Source organism: Zonotrichia albicollis, chromosome 3, assembly GCF_047830755.1.
Source record: "Zonotrichia albicollis isolate bZonAlb1 chromosome 3, bZonAlb1.hap1, whole genome shotgun sequence".
NCBI lineage: Eukaryota > Metazoa > Chordata > Aves > Passeriformes > Passerellidae > Zonotrichia > Zonotrichia albicollis.
In genome coordinates this window covers 4,321,848-4,335,668 of record NC_133821.1, presented here as the reverse complement: position 1 = coordinate 4,335,668, position 13,821 = coordinate 4,321,848, and the positions used below count along the sequence as shown (strand labels likewise).

At 48.3% G+C, this 13,821-nt stretch overlaps 1 protein-coding gene across 5 annotated transcripts in view; it reads right to left on the bottom strand.

The window, feature by feature from the left end:
- The window catches only part of GATA4 (GATA binding protein 4), a 30,193-nt gene that overhangs the window by 6,671 nt on the left and 9,701 nt on the right, over positions 1–13,821 (bottom strand). For 4 of the 5 annotated variants that reach the window (XM_074536496.1, XM_074536498.1, XM_074536497.1 and 1 more), the window contains one exon: positions 2,327–2,496. In XM_074536496.1, the coding sequence (XP_074392597.1) occupies positions 2,327–2,496 (170 nt within the window). The remainder of the gene's footprint in view (positions 1–2,326; positions 2,497–13,821) is intronic. The other variant, XM_005495418.2, reaches the window with a different exon arrangement.

Here is a 13,821-nt window from a genome sequence, read left to right as displayed (position 1 = left end):
GCCCCAGCCGATGCCTGACCACTGTTTCAGTGAGCAAAGTCTTCTGGATGTCCACAGTAAACCTCTCCTGGCACAGCCTGAGGTTCTGTCCTCTCATCCTGTCCCTGTTCCTGGCAGCAGAGCCCAGCTCCCACCTGGCTGCCCCATCCTGTCAGGGAGTTGTGGAAGGCCAGAAGGTCCCCCCTGAGCCTCCTTTCTCCACAATCCCACATCACCTGAATGGGACCCGAGATCTCCAGCAGTTCTAGTGGCAGCTTAGAGACTCCCGGCACATGTACCTGCCTACCCTAAGGTGTGTACATCTCAGACCATTCTGCCTTTTCCGGCTCCCAAGCCCTTCCAGGCATCGTGGCTATCACAAGAAAATGTTTTCAATGCCATAAATGTTGCATATTCCTTGCTGGCTTTGTGCTATGCTGTTTATAGAGCCCAAGGGGAAGATAAAAAAAGAGAAGCTTCCAGCAGTGTTTTCCTCCTCTTGATAAAGAGGGATAATTAATAGGAAGTCTCACTAATGAATTAGTGCAGGGAGCAGACCCAAAGTTCCTTTTCTGGGTGAACTGGTTTAGTCAGCCTCAGAAGGCAACAGGAGAAAGCAACAGGCTTGAAGTCATATAAAATACAAGTTTTGAGCTGGGAAACAGCGGGAGGTGGAGGAAGGAAAAGCCACATCCTCCACACTTGCCTGAGTTTTGTTATCATCCTTCAAAGCTCAGGCCTTAGAGGCCAGTAAATGAGAGAGGGAAGGTCCTGAGTGCCGGGTGAGATCCCGCCTGGATCGTTGGGACTCCGGAAAGGCGTTTCACAAGAGGGCGCTCGGTGCCCGCGGCTGCTGGCAGCGCTCAGGCTGCCCGTGTCACTTTGTCACTCGCAGGGGACGCCTGGGTCTGGGCACAGACCGGGCTGAGTCATGCAAAGGGCAGGGCAGTGCGGGGATGGAGCCTCGAGGAAAACAAGGAGTGTGGAAATCTGGCTTTCTGGTGGCTGCTTTTGGCTTGGGTTCATGATCAGGGAATGTTATGGAATCATAGAATGTTGTAGGATAATAGAATTTTAAGGGGGTAGAAGGGATCTTAAAGCTCATCTAGCCCCACTCCCCTGCCATGGGCAGGGACACCTTCACTATACCAGGTTGCTCAAGGCCTTATCCAGCCTGGCTTTGAGCACTCTCAGGGTTGGAGCATCCACAGCTTCCCTGGGTAACCCATTCCAGAGTCTCACCACCCTCACAGAGAAAAATTCTTCCTAATACCTAACCTAAAAGTTGTACCCATTGCTCCTTTCCTGTCACTCCAGTTCCTGATGATGAGTCACAGATTCCCTGTAGGACACTTCAGATACTCGAGGGGGCTGTGAGGTCTCCACAAGACCTTCTCTTCTCCAGGCTGAACAGTCCCAACCTTCTCAGCCTGTCGTGATGGACTCGTCACTGGGGACACAGAGACTTTCCCAAAACCCCTCACCAAAACATGCAGGGAGCAGCAGAGTATCAACTGAGCTCACAGAATCATGGAGTGGTTTGGGTTGGGAGGGACCTTAAAGATCAAGTTCCACCCCCTGCCATGGGCTGGGACATCTTCCACTATCCTAGGTTGCTCCAAGCCCCATCCAAACTTGCCTTGGGCAATTCCAGGGATCCAGAGGCAGCCACAGCTTCTCTGGGCATCCTGTGCCAGGGTCTCAGCACCCTCAGAGGGAGGATTTTCTTCCTAATATCCCATTTAAACCTGCTCTGTCAGTTTGAACCATTCCCTGTTGTCCTGTCATCCTTGTAAATAGTGTCTCTCCATCTTTCCTATAGGCTTCCTTCAGGAAAGCTGCAATAAGGTCAACCCAAATCTTTCTGTTTTTCAGGCTGAACAATCCTGTTCCTGTCCCCCAGGTTCCTTGTGCACACCCCACCCTGACCCCAGAGGCTTTGGGATGCCCTGACCCTGCCCTACAATGGGGGCTTCACCTCATACAACAGATGTGGGAGCAGAGTATCCAAAATAGAAATCCAGAAAAGTCACCATGAAGTCAGGGGCTCACCCAGCAGTGATGAGGGACCCCTGTGGGTGCTGTGTTGGAACTGGAAAGAGTTGCCATTCCTCCAAATATCCCAAAATCACCCTGTGTCCTACAGCCCCTTCCACCGCCTGCCTGAGTGTCTGGAGAACTGCTCTGGGCAGTGCCAGGGCTTGGAGTATCCCAAGCATGAGAAAATCTGGCTTGTTTTGAAAAGTCTGGACCTCAGCTGGGCAGATGGGAGTTGAAACACCCCTGGCATCTCCAGCTGGCTGATACTTCTTTGCCTCCTCCTCCCACAGGTGTGATCTGGACTTACCAGCCTCCTCTGGGGTTTGAACAGGGGCCGGTTGATGCCGTTCATCTTGTGGTAGAGCCCGCAGGCATTGCAGAGGTAATGCCCCGTGCCGTCCCTCCTCCACAGCGGCGTGGACATGGCCCCACAGTTGACACATTCTCGCCCCTCAGAATAATCATCAAAAAATTCTGCTGCCACGATGGGGGAGAAGAGAAAAGACTCTGTTAATTAGGTGGCTGTACCTGTAATTGATGCTCTGCTTCTCAGTTTAGCCCAGAACAGATATTTCAAGAAATCACAAATTTTCAGGTTTTATAGGTTGCAAGAAACAGATTTTATAGAAATCTTTTGCAAGAAACAGCTCTTCCTTTCCCAAGGAAGCACCCCCCTCCCCAGGATTACATAATTCCCAGGATTATTGGGAAGAGGGACTCCTTTCCTTGCCATGGCTGCAGAACTTCTGTGGCAGCAGGGATGTGCTGGGACACAGATACCAGGAGGCTCTGATATTACAATTTTCCCTTCTGCTCTGATGTTATCCAGTTTTCGAGATTGGCCATAGCCAGGGCAAGCAGATCGGGGCAGGTGAGCAACCCTGGTTACAATCAAGGCAGATTCCTGACACTATGGATAAAAACAAACCCCACAGAGCGGAACTGCCCAGAGCTCAGGCAGCTGCATCTCAGAAAACCATTCCATGTGCCCTGCTCCCCATGGGAATGCTCCTCACCTCCAGCCCCTCTGCTGGGGGGAATGGCTGCAGAGAGCCAAGGGGAAGTTCGTGTGCCTTCACCCCATTCTCTGCACAGAAAACATGTCCTGAGGTGCAGGAATCCACAACTTGAAGGAGCGGATGTAGATGTGAACCTTCATGTACAACTTGAAGGTTCCCTGCCCATGGAAGGGGGTTTGAAATGGATGATCTTTAAGGTCCCTTCCAACCCAAACTATTCCATGGTTCTGGGATTCAAACCCTCAGTTAACAGGGATTGTTGGGAATTTTTGTGTGTTAGAGGCTCAGCTTTTGATAGAAATCTGTATTGTGTTTGATGCCACACTCCAGGGCTTGCTGCATTCACCCACTGCATTCCTGGTACATCCTGCACTGGTGCTTCGCTGCAGCTGGGATGTGAGGGACAACTGGGAATGGAGTGATAGGAGAAGGGGGAATGCATTTAAACTGACAGAAGGCAAGGTTAGGTCAGATGTCAGGAAGAAATTCTTCCCTGTGAGGGTGGGGAGTCCCTGGTGCAGATTTCACAGGGAAGCTGTGGCTGTTCCATCCCTGGAAGTGTGCAACACCAGGCTGGATGGGGCTTGGAGCAACCTTGAATGGTGGAAGGTGTCGCTGCCCATGGCAGGGGGTGTGGAATGAGATGAACTCTAAGGTCCCTTCCAACCCAAACCACTCTGTCATTCTGCCCTGGGCTGGGCCAGTCCAGTCCCTCTGGCTGTGACAGGACCAGGAGGCTCAAAGGTCAGCACAACACAGCTCAACTGCATCATCATTCTTTGGAAAGACACAGCTCCCTCCCCGTAGCATACAAACCCTTCCAGAAACCAAGAACTTCACTGTATTTTTTGTCCACCTGCTTTTTACACAAAAATTTCAGCTTCCTGCTGGAAGACAATTGCTCCCCAAGGAGCAAACCAACAAAATTTGGCTTCTGGCTGAGTTGTGCCTCAGTCCCATGTGGATTCTCTGATGTCTAGCAAGGGTTATGTTCAGACGTGGCCTTATTTTCTCTTTTCCCCAGACTATTTTTGGAAAATCTGCAGGAAACTGTGAAGCAGCCAAAGGACAAAAAAAATTAATGAAGTGGCGCCAGTTAGCAGAGACAAATATTCACGTGAGCTTAATTCTCCTTAGGAAATCTGGCTAAAAATGGCAGGAGATTACACCATGTGCCCATGGGGAAATGGTAGAGAGCAGTAATTTATTGTACCTAAGCAGCTCTGGATCCAGAAAAGCAGGAATCCAGTATCTTCCCAGCAGTTTAGGAAAATCTCTCTACCCTGGGGCAATTCTGGTGGTTTCAAGAAGATGGGAATCCCTCCAGGTGATTTTTGTCCACATGGATTCAGTGATACCATAACCATCACTTTCACCCTTAAAATGACAATTGAGTCACAGCCAAAATCTAGATCAAATAAACTTCCTTTGAAAAGAGAAGGGATTGGAACAGCTGGTCAGGAAAGAACTCTTTTCCTTGAAAAATCTCAAGAAAGGAAAACATTTCACTTTTTTTTGTTTTTCATCTTAGAAGTTGTTGAGGTTTTTGATTATAATTTTCCAAAGAAAAAGCCAAAGTATTTTTGCAGTAATTATTTTCCTGTAAAAAATGCCTTCTTCTTCGAAAAGAATTCAGTACAGAGTTGTGGACATAATCCAGGGAGAATTTAGCAAAGCAGAGGTAACAGTTAAAACTTGAGTGATTTGAGTTGTGCCTGAGACTAATTACAAAATACGGTCTTTCTTGGAAATTTTTCCACCAGGAAACCAAAACACAAAATTTTTAATAGAAGACAAAGGAGAAAATTTCCAACAGTCCCTTGGAAATGTTAAGAATTGGACTAGTTCTTAATAAGAAGGTCCCTCAAAAAAAAAGTCAAGTATGGATTTATTTCTGGTTTTAGAAAAATGTAAGTCTCCTATCTGCTGGCAATAAATAATTTATTGCCAAAAGTTGAGTGTTATTTCCCAAGAGGAGGACACCCAGCTCCAATGCCATGATATTTTCAGTGTTGTTTTCTCATCAACATCCAAAACACAAGCGCAAACCTGCCTTGAGACCTGCTCTCCTTTCCCATCTGCATTTGACTGATATTCTTCCTATTTGTTTGGTTGGGTTTTGGCGTTTTTCCCCAGTTTCCTTGGAATTTGGGTCTAGAACATCTATCTCAAGGAACTTCCTTAGAATCACAGAATGATTTAGGTAGGAAGAGACCTTAAAGCCCATCTCATTCCAGCCTCCTGCCATGGGCAGGAACACTTTGAAATATCCCAGCTTGCTCCAAGCCCCATCCAAACTTTCATTGGTCGAAGTTTCCAAAACTCCCCTTCTGCTTCCATGGCAATAACATTTGTGAGACTTTCCCCTCTCAGCTGCAGGCAAAGGTGATCCTTGTGAAGGTTCATAAACAGGAATCATTGGTGTTTGAGTCAGGGAAGGGACAGACTTTGTTCCCAGGGGACACCGAGGCTCCACAATGGGCGGCTCTCCCTAATCACAGCCCCTATCAGATGGGTGTGTCCCCTCTGGGCACCACCCAGTGCTGAGTCAGATGACACCCGCCAAGTGCAACCTCATTAAAAATATTCCTGCAGCTCAGAGAGCTCCTTGGCCTCGAGAGATATCACCTGGAGGAGAGATATCCTCACCTGCCTCAAAGAATGCTTTGGGATGGCACAGGAAGTGTCTTGAGCACTGCTGGAAGTTGATTTAGAGATGATGATATGGGATTGGTGCATGTCATTTATTGAACAAAGGGTGTTTGGGCCCTAAGGAAGTGGGAAACAAGGGACTGGATGTCTTTCTAGAGGAAATTATATTTTTATAATTGTTATTTTGTATATATACAATTATACATATATTCACAGCATCAGTGAACTCCAGAATGAAGTTGCCAAAAGGAGTTTTCTGAGCTGTCCTTCTGGCCACACATCCCCCCTGCTTTGAAGAAACCTGAAGATGTACGAAATAATGAGAAATGCTCACCTGAAGACCTGCAGCCTGTGCAGTTTGATGTGGGTGGGTGTTCAGGACCCAGGAAACCAAAATGTTCCCAGGGCTCAGGGCCCACAGGAGCTGGGATCTACCATGAGGCTGAGCTAAATTTGGCATGGAGGTCACTGGGCTTCAAATGCTCTAATTGTTTAATTTGTCACTGTTATTAATAATGGGGATTAAGGAGACTCCCCAGGAAAAAGCAGCAAAGTGTTTCCTTGGCTTCTGGCTCAGGGCTGGAGCTCTAAATCCTGGCATTATGAGATCCCCTGACACTTATTCCTTGTACTTTGCAGCCGGGAAAGGAAACGTTTATTCAGGCAGCAAATGGCCCGAGCGGCTCCCGGAGGGCCCTGAACAATGGGGGGGGAAGGAAAGGCTCCCCCAGTCACACTCAGGGCAATAATTTCCGTTCTATGGCACAGGAGCCGCTGCCTGATAATGGAGATTTATGGGTCCATCCGGTGACCTCTGGAATGGCCTTTCTACTGGAAAGATTTACTCCCCCTCCCAAAGCCAGGTACAGCCAGCACTGGGACAGGGTTGAGGGAAGGATTTGCTGATCAGGCTGAGAAGGAGCCTCATGTGTGCTGAGTGGCCTCATCTTCCTCTTTGAATGTTCAGCTTCCCCACGTGCCTCTGCCAAGCCCTTATCTTGTATCTTGGGATCATTCAGTCCTTTTTATGGGCTGGGTCCCTGGTGTTGGCTAATCCTGATGGCCTTCTACTTAATTCTTCATAAAACCCTGCCTTTAGTCAATGAAGAAGCTTCTCACATGAAAGCAAATCATGAAATCTCACTGAATGACCAGTGGAGAGAATGGATTGTGTCCCATCCCTATCCTGGTCATTACCTTGCTGTGTAAAATGAGATTTTTTTTTCCCCTCACATCTACTGTTTATGAGCACTGCAAGGTCCCCAGGGCAGGAAATGTCATTTGTGTGTTGCACAACAGGCTGCTAATCTTGGGTGAGGCCTTGAGTATGCTCATGTCAGAAATACTTTCCACAATGGGATATCCAGTCCCCAGGGAGCCAGGAGTGACTCCTGAGTGGGACACAGGGGTCTGGTAGGGAAAAAAGGAATTCTTGGATGTGGCCCTTCTTGGTCGTTGGGAGGGATCCTTCACATCCACTGAGATCAGCCTGTACGGACAATGCTGAGGTCATTGGAGCAGTTCCTGCCAGCCCACACCTCCAGCACCTCTGGCTCACCAAAAGTCTGGAGAATTTTGCCTTCCAAAACAGAAGAACCAGATATCCACTTGCACCTCAACCCAAGGCTTGAGCCTGGAGCATGGCATGAAGTGACCTCTTTCCTACCATCTCTGCAAACCCCAACTCCACCAGCCTGGCACCACATCCATTCCTGAGTCCAGACCTTTGGGCTTTCTATAGGAACCCATCCCTGGAAGTGGTCCAGGCCAGGCTGGATGGGGCCTGGAGCAACCTGGGACAGTGGAAGGTATCCCTGCCCATGGCAGGGGGTGGGACTGGATGAGCTTTAATGTCCCTTCCAACCCAAACCATTCTGTGATTCTGTGATTAAATCTCTTTGCACAGGGGAGATCATCTTGAATGCATAAACCTGATGGATCAGGAATCTAAGGAATAATAACAGAAAAAGGAAGGGTTTTGAATCCTTCAGTTCAGAGCCAGCATCCAATTTATGAATTTCTCTTCCCAAATTATCCTGTGGAAAGGGACAAAGAGCCCTCCCTACTCTGGTTTGGATCAGACCCTCCTGCATGAGAAACAACGAGGTTGTCTTCTGCTTCCCTCCAACCCCCTCCTGCTTTCACCCTCTCTGGATGGAAAGAGACTTCCATTAATATAGCACTGGAGTTTTGTTTACAGCTGGAGAGATATTTGATATTAACAGTTCCCCCTGCAGAAGTGTCTCCTCAACCCAATGAAGCAACTCAGCAAAGGAGGAACTGTCCTTCAAACACAGCCAGGCCACTTAGAGGCTCTAAACACAGCCTGAGAGCAGTTTTCCCAGCAGAGAAGCAGTTTCCTAAAACAATTTGTTATGATAAGAGGTGAGAGCCACGATCCTGTGTATACACAAACCCCAAATGGACTCTCGGGGGCACTCGCAGCTGAGGCAAAGGACATGGACACCCTGGAATCCCACCCAGGACACCCCTACCTTCTGCTTCAAGGGACAGCCACAACAGCATGCCAGGAGATACAGGATTTAGCATTCCCAGCCACTCTGTCCCAAATCCCAAAATTGTTCCCATTAAAAAGTGGCAGTTTGGAAATCCTTCCAGCCTTTTGGGGTCCTTTAAACCAGCACTTTGCTGCAGCTAGAGGAGCTAAAAGTCACATCTTCTTTTTCTTTGGGATGGGTTGAGGTGTTTCCATGAATTGCATGATTCCAGAAGTGGAAGTTTCAAGGGGAAAAACCCACCAAAAAGTTTCTGGTCAGATCACATCCCAGCTAAAAGGGCTGGTTGATCCAGGATTGTGGCACAGAAGGAAAAAAAATGAAGAGACAGCAGGGAAATGGGCAGGGAGTAAGTGGGCAAATTTTAAACCCCCAAATTTATGCATGGGGGAGCTCTGTAGCCAAAGGAAAGCTGTCATTGAGCCTTTTCTTTGTCCATGGGGACGTCACCACCTTGGCACACAGGCTGGGATCAGAAAGTGAGGATGGAGCTGATGGTGCCAAGGGTGTTGCTGTAAAAACAGGTTTTGCTCATTGGTTTTTCCCCTTCTGCTCTCTCTTCTCTTCCTGTTGTCTCTCAGACAGAATTTGGGGAAAATTCACCCAGGGCTTTAGAGATCTAAACACAGGGAGAGCAGGACAGTGCCTGTCTGAGCAGTGCCCGTCTCTGGGTTGGGGGCTTTGGGAATGTGGCTCCCTGCTCTCCCCTGGTCTGGGTTAACAGAAGGCATCACCCATGTGATTGAGGATCTGCAGGAAATGGGGAACCAGGTAAATTCCCCACACTTAGCCAGAAACATGCTTTCAAGCAAAAAGCATCATTGTGCAGCCTCACAGAAATGGCTTGGTGCCATCCCAGAAAGTTTTAGGGTTTATCTGCCACATCTGTGGTGGAGAAAATGGTAACTGTGTACCCAGTTAGCTGCCTGGGCCAAACACTTTTCCCTCTGAAAACATAAAGACCCTACTTATTACTGAGGAAACATTCACCCTACAGTCTGGCTTTCCAGAAGGCAAAGAAATCTTCTTTTTCCCCAGCTTCATGAAACACCACGGCAAAACATTTCCCGTGCAACCCTTCCCAGGCCAAATGTTTCATGTCAAGGCAAAGGGAACATTGTGTCCCTCCCCTGCAGCACTCCCTGCTCTGCCTGCAGCAAGCCAAGGTCTGTGGCACACACCATTGCCAGCAGCCAGGAATACTCCTTTTCCTTCATGGATATGTTTTCTGCGCTTTGAAGGACGGTGGAGGTGGAAGCAGCCAAAGGACCAGCTGAGATCATGTGCAGGAGGGCCACGATGGGAAGGTTGGGCAAATTCTGGGCCTGGCTTGGAGCTGAGTCTTGGCTCTGCATTAAGATGCCCTTGAGCAAGGCTTTTCATCTCATGGTGATGCTGTCCTTTTCCCCATGACAAGGAGTGACACTGGAGGGGGGCAGAGGACAGCTTTCAAAAGCTGGAGAAAAGAAATGGATGGAAGAAGGGTGGGTGGAAACAAGCTGGATTCCTCCAAATCAGATCTAAGCACTGCTTTGGGAAGGGGCAGGAGCTGGGGGCATGGCCAACCTGGTTGCTTGAAAAAGCACTGACAGCTCTTCAGCACACAAAAACCACCAGAGCCCAAATCATCCAGCCCCATGGTTATCTCAGAGCGGAGTGGAGAGACAGTCCACACACACTCTGAAGGACCATGTTATGTGTATATATCCCACATCCCAAAGGTGCACAGCCTTCTCTGCAGGAGACAGGAATGCAGACATCCCCGAGGGTCTTTTGGTGGGAGCCTCTTGGCCACCTTTTAGAGACCAACCTGGTGTCCAACAGCAGCTTCTGCTGACTGTCAAGCTGTGCCTGAGTGAACTCCCACCCACCAAGGTGACCTCCCCTTCCTTACTCCTCCTTGCAGTTCTTACACTTGTAAATATCCGAGGCTCCTCTGATAAACAGAAGATTCCTCCGCTTATCGACTGTCCAAATATTTTTTAACAAATCTCAGATTAGCATGGAGAGCCCAGGGAATGGGGAAGATGGGGTCAGCCTCAGCCTGGGGTCTGCTTGGCAGGAGGCACCTGGAAATGGTCTTTCTCTCTTTTGACAAAGAATAAAGAGCCACAGCCTTGCCCTCCTTGAAATCTGGCCCATCTCCAAGTGGATGTGCCCGTTGAGACTCTTCTTTGATGTCCTCAGGGAAGGGACAGTGGGGAAAAAATGAAGAGGATCAGAAAAACTTGGGATTTGCAGTGCCATGATCCCTCCTGGGCAGCTGTCTCTGAGTTGGAACAGGTAATGGATCATGTGCAGCCACTCTTGGTGTCCCCACAGGGGACCACAAGCAGGTGTGCTGTGGAGTCCTGCCAAGCTGCTGCTCCATGCCGGAGCCATGGGAATTGACCTTATGGCTGCAGGGTAACCAGTGAGCCAGGGCCAGCCACTGGGGAGGTTTGGAAGCCTGACCCTAAGCCCAGCCAGCAGAATCTGGCCACGTTCAAATGTTCTGAGACACCAATCACACCCAAACTTCCTCCCAGGAGCTGCACCAGGAGAGGCTGGGCTCAGGCTGAGATGGTCTGTGCTTGGTCCATGCCAGGAGCTAACAATTACCACAGAATCACAGAATGTCCTGAGCTAGAAGGGATCCACAGGGAACATTGAGTCCAACCCCTGCCTCTGCACAGAACAACCCCAAGATGATTCTTCACCAGTGACTGAAGATTATAGTCTGTTGGGTTTTCATTAGAAGATAAGGGAATGTCCATCCCTGGGCATTCCAAAGCCTCATCCACATGCCCTCAGCCACTGCTGAGTTGGTTGTCCTGCTCAGGATCTTAAAAAGAGCATTTCTACAGTCCTACACCTCCAGAAACCCCAAGTTTGTGGTGTTTGGTTTTTTTTTTTTTTTCCCCAGATCAGAAGAATAGACATTTATCTAAAGCAAACAGGCAAAATCTTTCTTGTAGAAATACAATGACGCAATTGTATTATTGTTATTATATTTGTGGGCATGTAGTATACATATATATAAACACATATATTTGTATATATACACCTAATATGTCCTAGAATCACAGAATGGTCTGGGTTGGAAAGGATCTTAAGCATCATTTAGTTCCAGACCCTCTTCCATAGGCAGGGATGCCTGGGATGTCCTTGAGAATGCCACTGTAGCAAGTCAGAATCATCTCCAATCAATTCTTTCTGGTTTTGCTATTAAAATTATTATTATTCTGTGACCATGTAGAACTTAGCTATATAGAATAGTGTGCGAATATATATTTATATATATGTGCACAAATGCACACATGTATATTTAAAGAAAACTAATTTTATATGTGTAAAACACATATGATATATTAAAACACCTTACTTTATAAATTCAAAACACATCTATACCATGTGCAGGAATATATGGAATATGTAGGACTGCTCCACATACCCAATCCCTCCCTGAGCACAACAGCACCGACCAATACTGACACATCCAAACTCCAAACCCCTGTCCCAAATTAGTTTTGTTCTAATTTCACTGATTTAGACACAGGTTCTGCCTCCAGTTCAGAGCTGTTCCACTGACAAATCCCACTCAGAAGAGCTATACCAGCACAAGCCAGGCCAGATCCCGGCCTCCCAGTGGGACTCCAGCCAGGGACAAACAAAAAGGTGTTTACTAGGGCTCATCACGTTAGAGGGGACAGTGAGTTTGTCTAACCCCTGGCCCTTCTCTTTTCCTCTTTTATTAGTTATTCTGGATGTTAAATCAACTCAGCCCCTGAGCGGGGCGGGAGGAGGGGATGATAAAGCATCTGCAAAGGTCACTTCGCAGCCCAGGCCAATAAAACGGCAGGTACCGAACTTATCAGGGCCACATATAACTTGCAGCTTTTCTAACTCAATTGATTGGACTTTTTATCTAAAATAACAGGCATTATAAGATAGGCGAAAGTCGAGATAAGGAGGAAAATTGAGTAGCCTCGAATCAAGATCAGCCTGGGGACAGGTTCAAACTCCCACACCTGCCCCAGAGGAATCAATGAAAGTTTCTTGGCGCCGTCCGCTCGTTTTGAAATGCTGCTGGAGTTGGGTGAACTTTGAGACCGCGGCGTTTATTCTGTGATTATAATTAACCTGCTCACCCGTTGTTATTGATTTGTGTGGAGGGAGGTGCCAGAGCCTGACTGGGATGTGGGTTTGGGAAGAGAAGTGCTTAGGAAGAGCAGGCAAGAGTGAGACCCTTCCCTGTCTCGAGGCAAAGGGAACAGGGTGAAATCCCCCTCCTGCTTGTGGTCCAACTTATTTTGGGAAATGAAAAGACCCTCAAGCCTGGATCTTCATGTCCAGAGGGGCAGGATAAATTACAGCATCACTCATCTGTCCCAGAAAAATAATGAAGGACTGAAACATGGGAAAAGTCATACCCAGCATCCAGAGCATCATCCCAGCCCAGGGAAGTGTGAGGAAGAGACATCCCACCCCCAAAGCAGCTGCCCCTCTCGTGCTCCACACCACCCAGGCATGTCCCAACCCAGAGTCCTTCCCAGCAGCCAGCCCCCCAGGCAAGCAGCCCCTGGGGCCAGCACTCCCTTCCCAAAATAATCTCAGACATCTGGGACCACACGTCATTTGGAGGAGTCCTGATGTCTGGGGCTCAGGGCCTCACTGATTTTTTTTTTTTTTTTTTTTTACAGCTCCAGCACTGTGAGCCCTGGATGTTGAATAATAGTGGCTCCCTGGCTTGCAAATCCAAGAGTCTGGCTTGGAAAGTCATTGGAGTTTGAATAATAAATATTAGATTGCGTTTTCTTTTTTGTTTTTTTTGCCTCGTCTAGGATTTCAGCATGAAGGAATCAGGGTTTTCCAGCCTCTCCCTTGTCCAGGAAAGCTTTTCTTTCCCTTTCTGAAAGAGCAGAGCCTGACATATGATAACAGGACTCCGGAAGCCGGAGCTTGTAGGAAAATTGAGGTGCACCAAAGCACAAGGGCTGGCAACACACAGGGGTGGGCAGCTGGGAATCCAGCAAGAGGGAGATGTCTGCTGAACTGTCTGGAGGTGTTTGCAGAGCCAAAGGAGGCACTCAAGGTCAGAGGACAACCTGGAATTTGCTTAAATATTATGAACACAGGGAGCTCCATGTGGAAAAACCAGGAAGAATTGGCAAAACCTTGCTTGGAGGGACTGGCGTGGCCTCATTCTCCTTCAGCTCTGCCCCCAAATTTGGGTTTTAACCTTTTGGGAGAGTCTGATGGAAGTGGGAACCCAGTCCCATCGCAGCTCCCTGTAAATGCACCATGCTGGAAGCAATGTCCAGCAGCAAAGGGCTGAGCTCTGGGAAGGAGAGCAGGAGCAGCGAGCAGCGTCCCACCACGGGACCTCTCCTGAAATGCTCCCCCAGCAGACACCAACTTAATTCCCAGGGATTAGGAGGAAGCATTTCCAGGCAGAGATTTTGTCATCCCAGATTCAGAAGCAATCCAGTACCAGTCCCTGGTGGAGACGGGAGATCAGCCCTGCGGGATCCCTCATCCGGCTGCCCTTGCCCCACCTCTGCTGGAAAAATTTTTAATTTTGGCTTTCCAGGAGTTATTTCTTTTCCTCTTTCACAAACAAAATGAATTTCCGA